This window comes from Cantharellus anzutake, assembly GCF_015039405.1.
Source record: "Cantharellus anzutake strain C23 chromosome Unknown EI90scaffold_6, whole genome shotgun sequence".
NCBI lineage: Eukaryota > Fungi > Basidiomycota > Agaricomycetes > Cantharellales > Hydnaceae > Cantharellus > Cantharellus anzutake.
The window spans coordinates 1,651,195-1,669,338 of record NW_024066956.1 but is presented as its reverse complement, the minus strand read 5'-3'; the positions used below and the strand labels follow the sequence as shown (position 1 = coordinate 1,669,338).

At 49.2% G+C, this 18,144-nt stretch overlaps 8 protein-coding genes across 8 annotated transcripts; 6 read left to right on the top strand and 2 right to left on the bottom strand.

Annotated features, from left to right (window-relative positions):
* Window positions 1-2,626: 2,626 nt before the first annotated feature.
* EI90DRAFT_2907682 (uncharacterized protein) lies at window positions 2,627-3,409 on the top strand (the record flags this gene model as incomplete). Its single annotated transcript, XM_039054292.1, has 1 exon — window positions 2,627-3,409. One exon carries the CDS (start codon window positions 2,627-2,629, stop codon window positions 3,407-3,409), a length of 783 nt encoding a protein of 260 aa, XP_038921591.1.
* On the top strand, window positions 3,124-4,477 carry EI90DRAFT_2316228 (uncharacterized protein). Its single transcript, XM_039052871.1, has one exon. The coding sequence runs from the start codon at window positions 3,384-3,386 to the stop codon at window positions 4,311-4,313; it is 930 nt and encodes a 309-aa protein (XP_038921590.1). The 5' UTR covers window positions 3,124-3,383; the 3' UTR covers window positions 4,314-4,477.
* Window positions 4,478-9,073: 4,596 nt separating this feature from the next.
* On the top strand, window positions 9,074-10,552 carry EI90DRAFT_3117759 (Asp-domain-containing protein; the record flags this gene model as incomplete). The annotated part of the gene is made up of 6 exons (XM_039063022.1): window positions 9,074-9,195; window positions 9,271-9,459; window positions 9,513-9,737; window positions 9,793-10,196; window positions 10,268-10,450; window positions 10,509-10,552. 6 exons carry the CDS (start codon window positions 9,074-9,076, stop codon window positions 10,550-10,552), a joined length of 1,167 nt encoding a protein of 388 aa, XP_038921589.1.
* EI90DRAFT_3038741 (uncharacterized protein) lies at window positions 10,476-11,458 on the bottom strand. Its single transcript, XM_039058886.1, has 2 exons — window positions 10,943-11,458; window positions 10,476-10,871 (listed from the first exon to the last, which is right to left on the bottom strand). The coding sequence occupies exons 1-2, from the start codon at window positions 11,450-11,452 to the stop codon at window positions 10,827-10,829; spliced, it is 555 nt and encodes a 184-aa protein (XP_038921588.1). The 5' UTR covers window positions 11,453-11,458; the 3' UTR covers window positions 10,476-10,826.
* A 395-nt stretch (window positions 11,459-11,853) lies between these two features.
* EI90DRAFT_3144138 (Ham1-like protein) lies at window positions 11,854-12,756 on the bottom strand (the record flags this gene model as incomplete). Its single annotated transcript, XM_039065102.1, has 6 exons — window positions 11,854-11,953; window positions 12,016-12,226; window positions 12,290-12,395; window positions 12,457-12,521; window positions 12,579-12,677; window positions 12,738-12,756. 6 exons carry the CDS (start codon window positions 12,754-12,756, stop codon window positions 11,854-11,856), a joined length of 600 nt encoding a protein of 199 aa, XP_038921587.1.
* A 74-nt stretch (window positions 12,757-12,830) lies between these two features.
* EI90DRAFT_3117757 (uncharacterized protein) lies at window positions 12,831-14,248 on the top strand (the record flags this gene model as incomplete). Its single annotated transcript, XM_039063021.1, has 6 exons — window positions 12,831-12,995; window positions 13,085-13,279; window positions 13,332-13,415; window positions 13,477-13,598; window positions 13,655-13,668; window positions 13,728-14,248. The coding sequence occupies 6 exons, from the start codon at window positions 12,831-12,833 to the stop codon at window positions 14,246-14,248; spliced, it is 1,101 nt and encodes a 366-aa protein (XP_038921586.1).
* Window positions 14,249-15,384: 1,136 nt separating this feature from the next.
* Window positions 15,385-16,683, top strand: EI90DRAFT_2314717 (uncharacterized protein). Its single transcript, XM_039052868.1, has one exon. It carries the CDS (start codon window positions 15,571-15,573, stop codon window positions 16,402-16,404), a length of 834 nt encoding a protein of 277 aa, XP_038921585.1. The 5' UTR covers window positions 15,385-15,570; the 3' UTR covers window positions 16,405-16,683.
* Window positions 16,630-17,506, top strand: EI90DRAFT_3038732 (kinase-like domain-containing protein). Its single transcript, XM_039058885.1, has 4 exons — window positions 16,630-16,679; window positions 16,731-16,785; window positions 16,873-17,133; window positions 17,200-17,506. The coding sequence occupies exons 1-4, from the start codon at window positions 16,638-16,640 to the stop codon at window positions 17,358-17,360; spliced, it is 519 nt and encodes a 172-aa protein (XP_038921584.1). The 5' UTR covers window positions 16,630-16,637; the 3' UTR covers window positions 17,361-17,506.
* Window positions 17,507-18,144: the final 638 nt, after the last annotated feature.

The following is an 18,144-nucleotide window of genomic DNA, read 5'->3' as shown; positions in this document are numbered from 1 at the left end:
TACCAGATTCTACGCGGTGTTAACGACGGAGTTGATGTGGAAATAAAGCTACGCGCAACGGAAACAAACATCATTCCGAAAAGTTCAGGATTTCCCGGCCTCTGCTGAAATTAACCCAAGGGTGAGTTAACGTAGGGGCTGCACCGGTGTAGTTATCGAGTTCGTGTGATTGCTTGGAGTAGTGGAAGAAAACGCCTCAGCAAAATCTTAGGGAAAGTATCCAGGGATCCGAGTTTACATTGCAACGCCTCCACCACCGAAATTAAAGAACAATTCATCCAAGCTCTTTCACCAGTAGAACAACACGGGAGAGGGAGGAGGGAGGGGGAAACGAGGAAAGCACAACAACGGAGGCAGGAGAAACGGTATATTACCTTTGAGCACACAATTGAGCGGTCACAACTTAATCCGCTGAGTTAAGTTCGGTGCAGGCACAAATGTATGTGGTTCCTTCATGTGCCAGGTCCGCGAGAGCCTGGCGATGCATCGGTGGAGGGAAACCAACAGGAAGAACGTCATGCTTAAGTTGGGGGCTCATCTGCTGTAAACCGCACACTGAGCCCAACATATCCCGTTCAATTAGATATGAATCTAATTGTCCCACCAGCGAAACTGTCCAACGTAATAATCCAGACCAGCGAGAATCTAAGTCCAGGCAAGTATTTTAGTCAATTCATGATTACAAGGCGGGGAACCACCCAGTGTCACCTATGCCGGTGCATCAAATGCGTCCTAAATCAGTGCCCTTTTTGCGATGCTGGAGGACATCACAATAGCGTTTGATAGGGCGAACATCACAGTTGTCCAACAACTGTCCCAATAATCGTCGATCCATCACCACGAATCATTGCTCAGAAGGATCGGTCTAGGGACTTCTACTGAACTCCTTGACTCATCGAAGGCCCGGCAAGTGGAAATAAGGTGTTCCTCCCAAAATGAATCGACCATTCGGTGGCCAGCAGGGATTGCCATCCATGGGTATGTACCAACTAGATCCGTCGATCATAAACAATGCATCTTTTGGACCTCTAAGCCCACGGGAAACTAGACTGGGCCGAATTCATTCAATTAATGGTGACCTTGAATTCATGTCTCGTACAGCAAACAACCACCGGGAACGCTCGAAAGTGAATGGGCCACGAAGAACGCCGTGCGAGCCATCAATACTTCCAGTACGCTCAAAACATCCGTTATAAATAACGGGTAACGGACGGCCGATCGTACGTCTAGTAAGCAAATCAGAGATGGAGTGGGAGCGCTCGTCTGCAGCGAGGCAGAATCTATGAACCGGCGGAATGGTCCACGCGTAACATAATCTTGAAATGACCATGGATGAACTTCTCCAGTAATCAAGGGCCACAACTTGGATAGGAAACGGGAATCAAAGGTAATCCAGATGCGACGAGTGTGGTATGTTATTCATAGTCGCGACGTCGCATATGGCCAACCACCCACATTCGTCCCTCGTTCAGAGTAAGCATGTGTTGCGAGAGTCGCTCCGCAACCTGGTCAAGAGGACTGAACCAATAAACTAGCTTCGATAATCTATCGCACCTATGGAATGTTGCTTGTGAGAGCAAGCTTGCGTCATCTTGTGCCTTGTCAATTCAGTCCCAGGCCAAAAAAGGGCGTAGAGCTTGGGGCGCCCAAATTATGGCGCATAACTCTACGGCCGTGCTTGCTTTCTGTCCCCTGCCACGCGACAACATGACTGCAATATTATCAAGGGCGATCGTTCATACACACATCAATCCGGAAGAACGCACTGTAATCTTTAGGGGGTTCATCACAGCTCATCACAGACATTTCTAGTGGTTTGAGCCGACATAAGTGACGGGGTCACTGCCTTCCACACTAGCCGATGCAATTCGGCTAGGCAGGTTATGAAATAATATTTCGACAATTGTTTTCCGCACCCCAATTAGAGATACAATACAAGGGCTCATCTTCCGGCATGGCTGGGAAAACCAGACATTGGATAAAAACCTCAGGGCAAGCACTCGGCGTCCGTCGTCTCGCAAAGCCGAAGTTCGCAGGAGAGGACGCCGAGAGAGAAGCGGTCAAGGCGCATGGCAGCCCCCTGGACTTCGGCCGCTCTCAGGCTTAAGAACGCGTGGCCGACCACCATAAGTTGTGTTATTTCGGTGGCAAGTCCGGTGCCAGAGAATATTACTATCGCGTGCCTGTGAGTCCGAAGGCCTCCGTGTGCGCTCAATACGAAAACCCTCGCGTCCCCCTTTCCCGAAGGTGTAATGGGGCTTGGCTGGGGTGGCATCAGCGGCGACTGGCAAAATGAGAGTGAGTCGATAGAGTGGCAAAAATTGCGGTCTCGACCACCTTCCTTTTTTGGCTATCTATTTTCACGGGTCCGGCTTGCAACCAGGAACAACCCGCGCTCACGCCCACACAACGTATGACTCGTCTCTTCCGACATCCTTCACTTGGTTGCTCGGCTTACCACCCACCCTATCCACACAGTGAACACCTGGCTGATCCCCAAGACTTCATACTATTGGTGGGATTCGGTCATTGTCTCAGCCGTGAGGAGACGCAATACTGAAATTCTGGTGACGGGCTGCCACCACTCCGGCTCTTCTAACCTATCCTAGCCATGTCCACAACAACCATGACCACCACACTTAACAAGAGCGCCCGTAAAAAGACTTCTAAATCGTCCAAGTCAACCGACCCAAATGACCCTTTTGTATATCTCAAATCCCTATATCCACCAGCAGCCCGTGCATTCCTCCGACGAGATATTTCATTGACACAATCTCTTGTAGAAAGGGCTTTCATCACCCTCTCGGCACACCCAGTGTCTTCTTTCCTGCCAGACTCTTTTGACTCGCACAGACGTAAGTGGGATCTGCTACGAATCACCCTCGAGACAACTCTGTACTCGTCTCCGCCCACTATTTCAACAACCCCTGAGCATTCGCACACGGAGACAGATGGCCTGCCTCCATCACTCAAGGATATGCTATTACAATCGCCTTCTCATATCCTTGACACCATGTACGTTCGCTCCGTTCAGTTGTTCATGCCAATGAAAACGCCGGATGGACCATCTCCTATCCCCTTATGCCTCCCCGCACAAATACTCGTTGCGTTGGTTTACTCGGCACTCAAATTGGAGTGCCCGGAAGTGGGACGGAAGTTCGCAGAAGATTGGTTGGCGCACAGGGGGTTAGCGCCTATCGATTTGCATCTGTCTCCTTCAAATGGTAATACTGGCGCGGAATCACCGGATGCGTACGAACGGGTCATCGATGTATATTGCTTGCAAGTGTTGCCGAGGCTGGGGGAATGGGAGTACGCCTTCGAATTCTTAAAATACGAACAGGAATTGCCGGAAGAGAAGAAGAAGGTAAGTTGTCATCTGAATGTCCGCGACCCCGTTCATCTCTAATCGCTTATATCCTAACGAGCAGCAAATTTACACGTCCCTGAAAACGCTGCATACGCATGCAATGAATCCTCCCCCGCCACCCGCACGGAGACTCGTCCCTGCGGCACGAACCAATGGCACTGCGGTAGCTTCCTCTCACCATGTCCCAACCGAACATTCCACAGACGGAACCGCCACGCCGTTGTCTTCGTCCTCAACTTCGTCTGATCATGCTGCTGTCCTTTTCTCGAACCAAACCACCGATGGAATGTCGTCCTCGTTTTCATCGCTGCCTCGCTCAAGTTCCGCCCTATCATCTTCTTCCATATCGAGTTCTGCATCTCAAGCGACTGTCACGCCCAACGCCATAGCTCGTCGTGCGATCTCATCCGGAACGCCCCACGATGACTCCCGCATCACGCACTTGAACGGGAACGCTAACAGGGCGAAATCGCAGTCCCGCTCTCCACGGCGTGAAACTCGAGATAAAATTCGGACCTCTCGAGAGTTAAGCATCAGCCGAAGTAGTTCGAACAGCTCCTCGAGTACGACAGCTTTTCCTCAACCACCCCGTGCGCCTTCCTTCAATCTCTCCTCATCCGCATCCTCCTCTTTGAATAAGCACAGTCCCAATGAATTGTCTCTCTCACCGTCCTCCCCAGACTCGCCCACGTTGTTCGAGACATTCAAGTTGTACATTGCAAATCTCCCTCGAAGGGGTGGAAGAAATTTGACGATTCCGATCGTTCTAGCTGTGTTAAGTGTATTGCTGCCGCTTCTGGGGTATGTGATGCGCGTGAATGCGAGAAGAAGAGCTGTTGGAAGTAGCAGGATACAGCGTGATCGACTTCAGGTGGGTATCTTCAAATGGCTTTTGGATGCTGTGAAGGATACATTGGTTATGGCTGGGAAAGGGCTTGTTTGATTGGATGGTTCCATGTGCTTATATCTGGTTTCTGTTGTTCATGACGTGGATCTGCCCAATTTTGATTTGGTATTCAAAGTTATGTTTCGCATGAGCAGTATCAATGACGCACGATTTACTGACGAACAAGTCTTGGCGGACATCAGTGTTTCAGTAGTTCACAAATGTTTGCTATGGCTCGAGTGATTTAGGCCTGACACGAATGAGTCAAGATCTGGGGTTTGAAGCCTGAGACAAATTCAAGAAATCAGATGAAAACAAAGCAAGAAAAACTAATTTGTGACATGACTGAAGAAAGCATCAGAGGCAATCACAGGGCACTATAGCAGAGAGGCGAATTAAGCTGCCCGTTGAGGACGTTGCGGACAAAACGTATACCAAAAGACAAGTATGTGACAGGAGAATGGGAAAGAGGTATTGGCAAAGGTGTTTTTGAAAATAAAATGGATATGTTGTTTGACAATGAAGTGCTGAGTCTTGAATTGCGAAGCCAAGATAAACAGTCGATATGTGGTTTTCCCCTCCTTGGAATCCTACTTCCGAAGCCTTTGATCACCATTCCAGAGTGTAAATTCGAAGAGACAAAGTATGAGGGGGTTCTTTTTTCCCGGTTTCGTTCCCACTGGTATCAGCGACGACGAGGCACCGCGCCACGACAATTCTTGCATTTCTCCCCACGATACTCATGTTTTTCACCATTCGGAACGCTAAGCGGGGAGGGATCGGGGAAGATGGTTGTAGTAATCAGACTTATTTTTGGGTTGCGATGACGGAGGGTGGAAAGTCACTCACTACCCGGGACATCCTAAATACCCAGCAAAACGACATCTACGTCAGGCCATGCTCTATGCACAGATTAGGAGTGGCAGTGGATGGAGGCATACCTAAAGCGCAACATTCATGTGGCGGAAGGCTCAAGCGGATCCCCTGTGCCCGCGCCATATGACAAGACCTCTCGGCGCAGTCGTCCTGCACACCCAGAGAGGGGGGATAACAATTATATCACAATACCCTAAGACGAACTCGAAATCAACTCACATGGCGAAAGTCGACCTTCTCCTCACGATGGCCTATTGAAAGAAATTGAGGGTTGCGTTGACGGTGCGACACCATAATTTAAATGACAAATGCTCACCACATTGGCCTATAAAGCGTTTTTGTCAGCGTACTGGTAGCAGATAGGATGGTTGGACGCACCATAAACGTAGGTGACTTTGCTCGTAGATTCACACATCCTGTATGATAGTGCACTACGAGCGATATATGGCGAGAGCTTAGCTATAATTCGGCGTGAAGTGGGCTGTTAAGCCAGACGACTACGCGAGAAGAAACTAGATGGGCGAAGGGGATCCGCTGAGAAGCTGATGCATTGGAAGAGAATGATCCTATATATCCAGAACTTTACACAGAAACGAATCATCCCATGGTGGCATGAAGAACTCGAGCCGCAGTAGCAGAGCCCTTTCGTGGGGAATGTTTAGCTAATTGTGGTTAATTAGGTGGCATGAGACGCGTCTGGACGATGAAAAAGGGTTGCGACCAAGATTACAATTGCACAGCCACATCAGTTTGCGCCATCCTATTCATTTTCACGTTTTGCTGCCTCCATTATGATATTATCCCACCTGTCGAGTTTTCGTAATCATCAAAGTTCAACTGGGGCACGTCTCAGATCTAGGGAATATCGGGGGGTTTCTCACCTTTTTCAGCTACGTCCACCCTCGATCTCATTGGCTGATGGTGGACGGCGATCCAACTCAGCTTGAGAATCCACAATACTGAGCTCAGTGAGCTGCGCCAGTCAGCGGAAAAATGAAAACTATAGCGCCTTTCCCCTCTGCCCTACTTGTACATCTCATCTCCCAGTGCGATACATTGTGGATACATAAGATGTCGGGAATTTACTCGCTGCCACCTGCCACGGTTTAAGTGGTCTCCGGTGCCACCTTACCCTGAGATTGTATGGATACGCATGCTACCCCAGATTTTTATGGCGCCAAGTTGGCCTCTCATGGAAGGCTTAAATGAAACATAGCCTGGCAGCGATCTTGCTTCTCCGTTCTACCAATCACCCTCTTTTTCTATCTCGCACCTTCTGCGCCACTTAGGTTTGACATCACTAGTACCTATCCGTGGGTCCCTTGCGTGTGGGGGTTCCGAATAGCTATTATACACAAATTAATCCCTGGAATAGATGATGTGTTATAGGCAGATCGTCCACGACGTGCACCTTGGTGGGCCCCAAATTGTGTTGACAGGTAATCTATTCTAAATAGTTTCAATCCAGAATGCGGTCCGTTTTGGGTTAAACCCACTTAGAGCAAAGAGACTTCTTACCTTTGTTCCCCTCCTTTGCCTCCCTAGGCCATATTAGCAAATCCGTGGTACAGATCGTATGCCTATGCTTATCTCTGTGGCCTATGAGGATCCGAAGTATCTCCGTGAAACAGACCACCTGCAGTAGTTATACATGCTCCACTAGCGATCCACACCGGGCATGGCATCATTCTTGTGGACAGCAAGGTAAGCAATCCTGTGTTCCCAGTTGTTGGTGTTCTCTAGCATTGCAGCTGATCCCTGAAGGTTGCACGGAGAGGTACGTCCCGATCAACATACGGCATAAGAATGGCATCAATGCAAACCATCCTGTCTCATCAGCTTAATGAGCTTGGAATCTTTTGAGAATATTGCACTTGAAAGTTGTGGTCGTTGCACCTCTTTGTCTCTGAACGATTATGTTCTGGTTATTTGAACCTTAATAAACTGCGCATCCCCGCCCATGATTTTTTCTCCATCGGCCACCCACACCGCATCTCCACACTGCATCTTACGAATCGCTCTCATATTCTAACTGCGCCTGTATTTACACCCTGTTTTCCAGAATCGATGCAACTTACCAAATATCCGAATTGGATTTGTCCAACTATATTAATTTGACATGATTGATGGACCCCGATCAAGAGCTGCCCTGACTTCCTATGCCATAGCCGAATTGTTTGACACTTGTGCTTGGGCACACATCCAAATGTTATCACAGTGATCGGATTAGGGGAAAATGGTTGAATACAGTTAAGAACTGTCAAGCAAATTATATTATTTTACTACATGAAGCAATGGTTGGTCCGCACTCATGTCCTCTATCCGGTTTGGGATTGCACCTCCTGGGAAATCGCGGACACAGGTTGTATAGACAAGCGGGCTAACAGGGCCCAGTAAGTGGCCCAGAAATCCCCAGCCCGGGTGGCAGGGGTTGAGCGCCCAATGGAGCGGAAGATGGACGCCAATTGAGTACAGTGGTTCATTGCCATCCCATTATCTAACCATTCGCCGTTTTCCAAACGGCCTCCTAAATATAACGTCGTGGCGGCAGTGAACCTATCGATGATTTGACCAAGCTGCATGCGTGAGCGGATGTGTCCCGCCAGCTAATGTGCAACGTTTCACGTCTCGCCAAAATGGAAACATAAATGCCTCGGACTACCTTCCGTGGTCACGAGACGGACAATGTCCGGACGCGACATTGATGGATACGAGAGAATCCCAATGTCTTGAAATACTGGCTATGCAGGGAATCGCGGGTGTTGTTGATAATGTAAAAGAGACTTCACACGTTGTTATACTATTACCAGATGCCAGCCATGATGTGGATTTGCGCCGCTAGGGTTGTTATGTAAGGAGACATACGATCGATAGACAAAGGTCAAGAACTGGAACCACTGAAAGCGGGAATTGCAAAGCTATGGCGGAGGAGCTGCAGATTGACCAGTAACAACCATTGAGATGAAGCCTGCGGAATATCCAAAGGCCCAGAACAATGGGAGGGCCAAGCGGTGCCCCCTGCAACTGCAGCTGTGGCATTGAATATCGCCCTTGGATTATGCATCCCTCTGGCAGGAATGTAGAACGCCCCAGAAAGACTGGTAAACGGTGGCGGTGATCGTGTCGCATCGCCACCAATGACTCATTCTTGAATCATGTGGAAGGTTGCTAGTTCTGCTTTTGTTGCTTACTTGTTCGCTCCGTTGGCTCGCCCCCCACAATTTGCATCTTCTCCGGATGCTAGTTTTTTGGGATTGGTGTCGTTGGGAGTGGTTACTAGTTTTTCACTTGGGCCCCACAGTCAACACTTAGCTGCTGCCCGGCTGTCCGCGGTGGTGGGGATAGCACATTGGAGGCGGAGTGTGAAAACCCTTTGCTAGGAACGGATGCCCCCGGCAACTGCTGGTGAACAGTGAAATCCCCAGCATAACTCACCGCCCCGTGACTTTTCCAAATACTATCACCTTCTGTCAATTAAGTTGGCTGTTGCTCATCCCACCACTTCATTCTCCCGCATGAATGTGCGGGGCTCGGGGAAGTGTAACCCGAGGCTACTAAATATGTCCAGTAACTTGGCAGCGTGATGCCAGAAAGGAGCGGTTGCGCCGCAACACTAAATAATTTGATTCCCCACTCCGAAAGCTCCAGGCCAGAGGCTTTGAAGGTTGTGGTCTTGCTTCCCACCGGGATCAGTGGGCCCCAATCCAAAGATCGATGTCATGACTCCTTCCATAGCCTCCACTTTCACGCTGGGGCTGTCCATTTTGCTGCTCAGACTTCCTTCCTTACGAGCGAAGCCGGTAACAGCCTCGCGCACTCATAGATAAAATGTCTTCTTGCGGGACACAGGGTGGTCCCCCTGCTCAGACTCGTGTCTTCTCCTTGCCCCGCCGCTTCCATCGGTCATGAAGCCCTCGCAATTGGCTTCCATACTCTCCGTCATGTCCCCCCTTGTTTCTGCGGTCCCTCTGCATGTCAACGGGACAGGGGTCTCCATTCCACTCAAAAAGCGGAGCTCAAACAGACTCGACAACACGATGGCTCAACACGCTCATCTCGTGTCGTGAGTATTGCTTTCGCGACGGCTCTTAACGGCATGTCCGACCCTAATTCGATTCATTTCCTTTCGCATCCCCAGCAAGTATGAAAACTCTTTTAACATCTACAGGATCAACACAGGGAAGATTCATCCATTGGCGGGGCGTAGAAGCATGATTTCCAGCAGAGCCAATACGAGTACTGAGGCTCTCACAGCGAGTAAGATTCTTTGGTATGGCGAAATCACGATAGGCACTCCCCCCGTAACTTTCAAGGTTGAATTCGACACGTTTGTTTTATTTCACATCTCAGTCGCCCGATGGTTTATTTTTTCCCATGCAGCGGAAGCAGCGACACCTGGGTTCCGGACTCCTCCTGCGCGGCATGCAGTGGTCATTCAACGTATGACCCCAGCTCTAGCTCCACATCTCGTGATCTGGGACAGGACTTTGATATAAATTATCAAGATGACACGTATGCCACAGGCCAGCAGTACACTGACGACATTACGGTCGCTGGTTTGACGGCCACTAACCAAGCATTCGCCTCTGCTAGTGATGTCGACTCGTAAGTCACATTCCCCATCTACCTGTGCAACACGCTACAGCATTTCGTCCCTCAGAGGACTTCTTGATCGCGCGTCTGATGGCATGATGGGCATGGGGTGGCCTTCTATTTCCCAAACTGGGACACCCGTTTTTAATACTCTCGTAGAACAAGGAGTAGTGTCGAGCGGCGTATTTGGCTTCTACCTCACCGATACGGATGGTTCGCTCTTTCTCGGGGGAACTGATGCATCGCTTTACAAAGGTCCACTGAATTGGAATCCCGTCCTCTACCAGTCGTCCTGGTATATAACAGTAGATGATGTCAATGTTGGAGGACAAACCGTCATTTCATCCGTGGACGCATCCGTCGACTCAGGAACAACTCTCATCCTGGGAGATGCCCAAAGTGTAGCGCAGTTTTGGTCTTCGATTCCTGGCAGCCAAGCAGCGATTCAATATGGACCTGGGATGTACACTTGTATGTGGCCGTTCACTCACAGTATTCAGCTCTAGGTGTCGCACATCGACCTCTCTTCTCTGCCCTTTTAGATCCATGTGACTCCAACCCGATCGTTTCGGTCTCAATTGGCAGCCAAACATATACGATCTCGTCACAACACCTAAAGTGGTTACAAGTGTCCGATGCGGACTGCGTAGGGAGTGTCGTCGCCACCGATGACAGTATTCGCCACTGGGTCCTTGGCGATGCATTCATGAAGAATGTTTATACTGGTGAACACTCGCTCTAGTTCGTGGTTCGTTCATCTGGTTGATGCATCTCTTCGCACAGCCTTCGATTTCGACCATTCCAGAGTCGGCTTTGCACAGTTGTGACGTGAACGCGGCGGTCGTTCGGTACCACCAGCGTAATTAAATTGCACTCTTCTGCCGGGCACTTGTTTTCTAATAGACGAAGTACTTAGCGTCTTGATTGCAGGGTGGCAAACTCGTGCAACGGTTAGTGCACGACTTTTATTTTAGTTCCGAGAATAGTACTAGAGTGTTGGAATGTAGCGAGACAAATTCCAACGTTCCTTTCGATGAGTATTCGGCGAACAGGGATCCTAGCTAAATTAAGTGGGAAGCGATAGCATGGTGACAGGAGTAATTATGACCAGCATCTACTCCTAGAAGGTCTCGTAGTTGGGTCAATCTGATTTCTCGGTCGAGCAAAATTTGGGCTTTCAGGGGCAAGCGGAGTTTTGGAAACTAGCATGCACACACCTTCTGTAACCGATATTCTCCAAACTCGTTCAGCCTTTTCCGTTCGTCGAAAAAGTCCTGCTCCAGCATTTCTTTGTCTACTACTCGGTGCTTCTTGAAGTGCCGCCACGATAATTGCATGCACGCGTGATCGAATTTTGAGGGTCGCTGTAAATTATTGATCCCTGATGCACGTTCTTCGTCCAGTGCGGCTACGTATCGCTTGGAAAAGTAGATGATAGAGGCCGTGAGACCACCCAGGGAGAACCAGATGACGTCAAATGCGTGGCGACGGAAGCATCCTGCTCGGGGAACCCATCGGCGACGAAGGAGACGGGGGTGAGGGGGATGTGAAGTTGAATATTTGCTGCGAGATCGATAGGAAAAACGGTTCCGCTCGTGGGGGTGAAACTGACCCCAAAATGAAGGGAAGGGATAGCTCCAGAAGGACGATGGCAGTGACGATGGCCAGAAATGGGAATGAACGGGATAGGTAGGAGACAATATATCCGACGTCCCTCGTCGATGCATGGAGAGGTTAGCACAAGGGGGTGAAAGGCTACAGAGGAGAGGGGACAGAAGATAGAGATGGTTAGATCGAGAGAACGGGATTGGCACGCCTCCCCCTCTTATGGGAAGCGACACCAAAGCATTACGGAGCTCGGCAGGAGCACACGACCCATCGGACGCGCCCCTTCTAGCCGTACGGCTAGATGACGAATTCCGGCACAAGAACAGTGGCCGGCACAGCCACATATTTCGCAAACGGACGACCAATATCTGCGTGGAACTGACCCCGTCAGCTTGACTAATCACTGTGTCAAGCGAAAATACCAAGATTAGCGCCCCTTCTAGAACAAGATATACTACATATGGTAAATATTCACATCTTTTACTGATAACTATGGAATAGACGTCCACCATGTGATGTTTTACTGGGGTGGATGTTCTAAAAGATACTCTCTAAGAGCTTGAATGGCTTTGTACCGATGCGAGATCTTATTCTTTTCGACCGGGTCCATTTCAGCGTAACTAGAGCGAACAAAACACTTGGGGACGCGATCAGAAAATCAAGACCGTTCAATAATACGTACGTTTGTCCCACGCCTTTCACTTCGAAGACAGGATCCCACCCAAAGTTGGCAGGGCCTCTTGGGGGAACGATCGTTCCTTCGGTCCTCCCTTCGAAAATATGTATTTCTGGTTCAGCCTCAGGATCATCCCTATTTAGTCCCGGACTGTAAGCGAAAGTGCAAAGCGCATGGGCTGTGCGGGTGGGGAAGCCGTCTAGCAGTGTATTTAAACCTAATGGGGCCGAACGTGATGAGAACCGAATCCCAACGCCATGAAGCTCTTGACGCAGCCCACCGTCATGTCCCAACGTTTTCATAAACCATTTAATATATGGGCCAGGAAGCCCACCAAGCGCATCATAGCACAGTGCCGTATCCTCAACAATGACAGGGCCACCTACCTGAGCCGGATTGGTAAGAAGTGTCGTCCACGCGTCACCGATCGGGGAAGAAATGGCTCACCAACTCAGTGGCGCGTTTGCATTTCTCTCTTGATACCTCCTGCGTCGTTCCTTGGACTTCCGGAACTACGAATTACAATGACTACTAAATCTCACCTCATACCAATAATAAAATAACCGTACGATCTAATCGTCTGCCCTCAACCCTGAACGGAGCCTCTTCTCCAGCACCTAAAATTTGATTGAATTCCCTCAACTTGTTCGCATTACCGGTGACGAAAACTGGCAGCAAGAAATGGTTCGCTGAAGTCCACGAAGCCCCGATACTGCAATAAGATTTACCAATGATTTTTTGCGCCATTGATGTATGTAACACTGACTGAGCGAGAAAATGATCCGATCAGATTCTGGTCACGTGGACTACATTTTTACTCCATGGCGTCTAGCAGCAAGGGCAAACGGAGTGGTGTGACGGCGGCATCGTTCCTTGACCTTAAAGCTGAGTTATTGAAGAAGAAAGAAGAGCTCAAGATTGCCAAGGCTTCTGGTGTGACTCAAGTCAAGGGCCTCACGCTGAAAGGCATCGGGGCCGTGAAGAACGTGAGTAATTCATCCACCTCATTTGCATCTGCCATGAATAGTGTTCAAATTGTTGGGCTCACCGACAGGGGGGAACTGGTATTTTATAGACTTCAAAATGGGACCGGCCCAATCGAGGCGTGCGGGCGCGGATCGTGCGCGACGTTGAACAGGAGAGGTTGAGTCAGCCGACATTGGAAAACGCACGGGCCGCACTAGAAAGGAAAGCTAAGATTTACGAGAAATTGAAGAAGGGGAAAACCGGAGGGTTGACAGAGAAGCAATATGATCAACTGTTGGTCGATGTAAGTATTTGTTGTGATTCAACCATGGGTGTGAAGTCTCACCGCGGCATAGTTTGACAATGTATCAGGGGATGAGTATGAATCAGATTCGGATGATGTTGACGAGAGTGCAACGGTGCCTCGACCTACGATGGATGTGCGTAATCCGCTCCACGTTCTATCTCGCCAATTCCATCTCACCACTGTCGCATCCACAGGATGAAAATGATCCTGTTGTGGAGTATGAGGATGAGTTTGGGAGAGTACGGACAGCTAGAAGGAGTGAGGTCCCTCGACACTTAGCCCGAAAGTCACCAGAACCAGACTCTTCCGAATCCGAGTGAGTCCGACGTCATGAAAAATTCACTAAGCGCTGATTTGTAACCCACATATTAGCCCACATGTTATTTGTGTGCTCGATATTATACAGAGCGTAAATCTCTTTCGCTAACTTTCCCATTCTTCGCAGATGGTGATCAAAATTACTACCCTATATATACGCCTTCCGAAGAACGTGTCAAAGAAATAGAGGAAAAGCTTGCCGCCGATACGGCTTCACCAGCTACCCATTTCGATGCCTCACGAGACAATCGTGCACGAGCCGCAGGTTTCTACCAATTCTCCGCCGACGAAGAAACACGAAAGCAGCAAATGGAAAATCTTCGAAAGGCTAGAGAAGAGACACAGAGGAAGCGGGCTGAACTTGGCGAGTACAACGAGGATGACGGCGAACCTTCAAATCCAGGCACTGGTTCTGGTGATCCATTAGAAAAGCCGATACTAAGTGGGCGAGGTATCCAGAAGCGGAAACGAGATATCGAGGAGCGTCGGAAAGCTATCGAAGCCAAACGGCGGAAGAAAGACGGTGGGACTACAAACGATCCTCCAAATGCCCAGCTTTCTGCACCAGTACCACCGCTACCGGAGCGCAACGCGGCAGACGACTTCTTGGCCAACTTGGAGGCAGACTTGATATCACGGAAGGGGTAGCGTGTTGGGGGGATCATTGGACAGAATTACTGTAATACTGCCAAGGTTTGATGCGATGGGACTTGATAAATGCATATTATACCTCAGTTTACAAGAATGAATCCCCAAAGCCCTGCGGTCCGCCTGTGCCAAGTACCGCGATGGACACTGACATTCAACGATTTCGTATGTCCACTCTGGTAATGGGTTTTTTCTCAACGGTTCTACAGGAGTACTAGACTGAGTTCTCCATTTCGATAGGTTGGGTGAACACATTAAGCCAACCTTTCCCCTGCAACCGATAGACCCAACGAAAAACCTTTGATCTGTAAGAAACGAGGGAGCATTACAAAGCAGGCCGGAGATCCGTCTGGGAACACGGGCACGACATCCACAGGCAAACGTCGCTGTACAATCTTTACCAACGGACATGGACAGGTTACCTGACATATTAATGGTGGCTCGTCGGCCGCTGAAATAACCATTTTCTGGGCAGGACTCCAGCCTCTATGACTTCGTAACATTAGATAGAGCCACATCGAAGGGATCCGAGCGTTGTAGCCGTTCAAACTGAGTTGTAAAATCAACGTGGCAACTCCACAAGTAAGCCTCCTATACGACCAAGCCAAATCGAAGGAGCGCTGGGAGAAATTGAGACACGAGCCGCTGGACAAGTTAGGCTGCACGGAACCGTGTTACATGATCGTCCAGCGAATAAATGATGGAGCGCTAGGTATTTTCCTAAATCGCTCATCCATCGCAGATTATTCTGTCTTTTGCTTTCGCCTTAATGAGGGACTCGTCTCTACCCATGCCTATCAACACTCTCCGTCACCAATTGTCTTTGTTTGTTTGACTTTACTTTTGGCAGTGGTCGGCCATGCACACAGTTGTATTTTTGCTGATATTGGTCGTGATGGGGGGTCGAATGGCCTGAACTATTTCTGGGCCCAGGTCCCCCATTTCCTCTGATACGTTCTGCAAAAAAACGGCGGTCTTCATGAACCAACCCTGGACCTTTCTGCTAAGAGTCGGCTGCCCATCCTCGGGACTCGGCTTGGTATCATTGAAGCTGCACACTTATTTTCGCAGGAGAGCTTTCTTTATTTATACTGACACTGCTTTCGTATCGGTTGTTGCGGACTGGTTTGGTGCCCATAAATGCACTTCATCATGGGTGAATCGCTGTTGCGGACGAAGCCGGTGTGAATCTGCATTCAGTTTCTTCCTTACTTAGCAGGAGCAGCAAGGCCTCATGTAAGATAAACATGTACAAACGGCGGTCAACGAAGAATCCATGGCGATGAGGCCTCAAGGTGCGGAGCCGACTGGCGAAGAAGGGGATGATTTGCCATTATTGTGCTAGACATAAATACTTTCCAGTGACTCCCTCATCCTCAACAATGGACTTTCCATGGACGGCCGATGAGCCAACCTATATGGCAGACTCGAGCACCTCTTTCCACGGTTCTGACGATTATTCTCGGAGACCTCACGTTAGTAAACTCGATGTGCAGGCGATACTGTCTCCAGACAACACAAGTGGCGCCGCTCCTATCACGATGTTCTGGTCCAAACCGACGACTGAGTATAATGGACACGGCTTCGTACTACTGCTACGCTATCATTCACGGAACATCCAAATTGCAATCAAGGGGGAGCGTTCGGCCCCTGACGAACGTCTCTGTGTCGACGATTCGCCCGTTATTTCAGGCTGGACGACCATCACCGAGAAGTCTAAGATCGAAGTCGGCTGTACCTCGTGGAAGCTAACTATTCGGCATGTCAGTGTTTTAGAAACCTCCCTAGTGCATCCTACTGAATGCTGGCAATTACTTGACCAGATCGAAGGGCTGACCATTACAAAACTCCTTGGAAAAGGAGGTTCAGCTTTCGTATATGAGGTTCTTTTAGGCGAACCCCCAGTTCGATACGCATTGAAAGTTCCCCGGGACCCTGAGTATGACCGAGTTATTTGTGGTGAATATGATGTGCTCAAGTATCTCGAAAAATGTGGCGTGGTGCGCTTGACTCGAATTAATTGTGCATGCATATTGTTCACTACTCATATGCAGCCCAACGTTGTCAGAGCTCACGAAATTCGGGAGCCCAAGATCGATCTCGAAGGTGGGCTTTCACAAAGACGGTTTCACAACCAGTCAACAACACTTTATTAGGGCCCTTGCTTTTCTTGGATTTTGGGGGGAGGTCATTGTTGGAAATCGTGCAGCAGAACAGGAAGAAGAAATTTGGTACGTCATATTTCCTGACGGGACCGAGGAAACTCACCTGAGAGCCGTGCCATCTTTTGTTCCAGATGTGAAACGTATCGCTGGAGAACTCTGCCGGACTCTCAAGGTTGGCACCCTTCTTCCGGGCCATCACCACTCTGTTGACGATCGTCAAGATCATGCACTCATTAGGGATTGACCACTCCGATCTCAAGCCAGCGGTAAGTCTATGCTTCTTGAAATCCCCCCACTGCGCTGAAATTGCTGGCTAGAATATTCTGCTCTCTCCCAGCGGTTCTGCCAGGATCATCGACATTGGGATAGTGAGTACCGAAAACTGCCACTCGAGTCCCAGTTAAAGTCTGACGGCAAAAACAGGAGAAGTGCTCCACACCATCCTGGTTACCCCCGAAGCCTCGGATGATCTTTGCTATGAAACTTGGCCTAGACCCGAACTGCTCTCTAACCTCCCCTCTTTCATACGATACCGGTCCTTCACTCCTGCGACCGACAGCTGGCAACTTGCGTCAATCCTTTGCATGCTGCACCTCGTAAACAAAGATCCAGATATCATTTACGAAGATCAGAGCAGCAGTGGTCTCCTTGGTTTTAAGATGGACAATGGCAAGTATCGCTCGCATTTCGCGACGCTTCGAAAGGCCGCAGACGAATTAGGTCGGTTTCAGGAATTCCCGGAGCAGTTGTAATTAACTATGTGCTCACTCCACATCACGTTTGTAGAGGTCGATTTCATAAAGCGGTTGCATGCAATCAACGTTCGACAACGACTTACCATGGAGAAGGCCTTGCAGCATGCATACCTCAGCGGAGCAACATCTCCGCCTACGCGGAGGAACAAGGCTGCGCTATCGTCAGGATTGCGATTCAGTGGTCATCACTAGTCACAGGGACGCTGGATTTCCTCGCTTGTATCTCTCAATTGATGGACACTGTCAGTGCATCGCTTCTGTTCATATGGATATGTATAATACATGTAGATTATTTCGTGCTAGAGGGTCGACTCTTAAGGCAAGGAAGGTTATTGAGGTTGTTGCCTCCGTACTTCTCATCGCAGCAGAATCTGTTGTCACGCAGCACTTAAGCGATCTAGTCGATGAAGATGCTGATAACACCGTCTAGATGTCTGACGCCAAGTTGTCCACCTTTAACCCTGGTTCAACTTATCACTGCCCGAGGTTGCATGCGGCACCGGCAACAAACAGAAGTTTGAACCTCGGAGTACGCGAAGGGGAGCGGCATGGAACGTTGCATTTTATACATGACCGCTGTCAACGAAACAAACGGTGGCGCCATTTTTGGATGATCACAGGATCCCCCTGCAAATCGATTTTTTGTCAATGATTCGAAGACATCCACCAGCAGTGAAAAGATCCATTCGATGGGGAATAGAGTGATCAAGTAATTACAACGTACAAAACACAGATGTGAGAGATATGACGGGAAAAAGATAAGCAAGACCCAGGAGCACAATATTGAACAAATCGATAAAAAAAAAAAAACAAGTCAGAAACGAAAAGCGTCCGGGTACGGAAGATGGGCTGAGTCTGATCGATAATGGATGGAATGGAGAATCAAGCGGTGTTAGTGGCTACACTGAGGAATGATATTGAGGGGATGTAGGTACCGAAAAGACTCAAAAGGGAGGGAGAAGGAGAGTGTGATGTT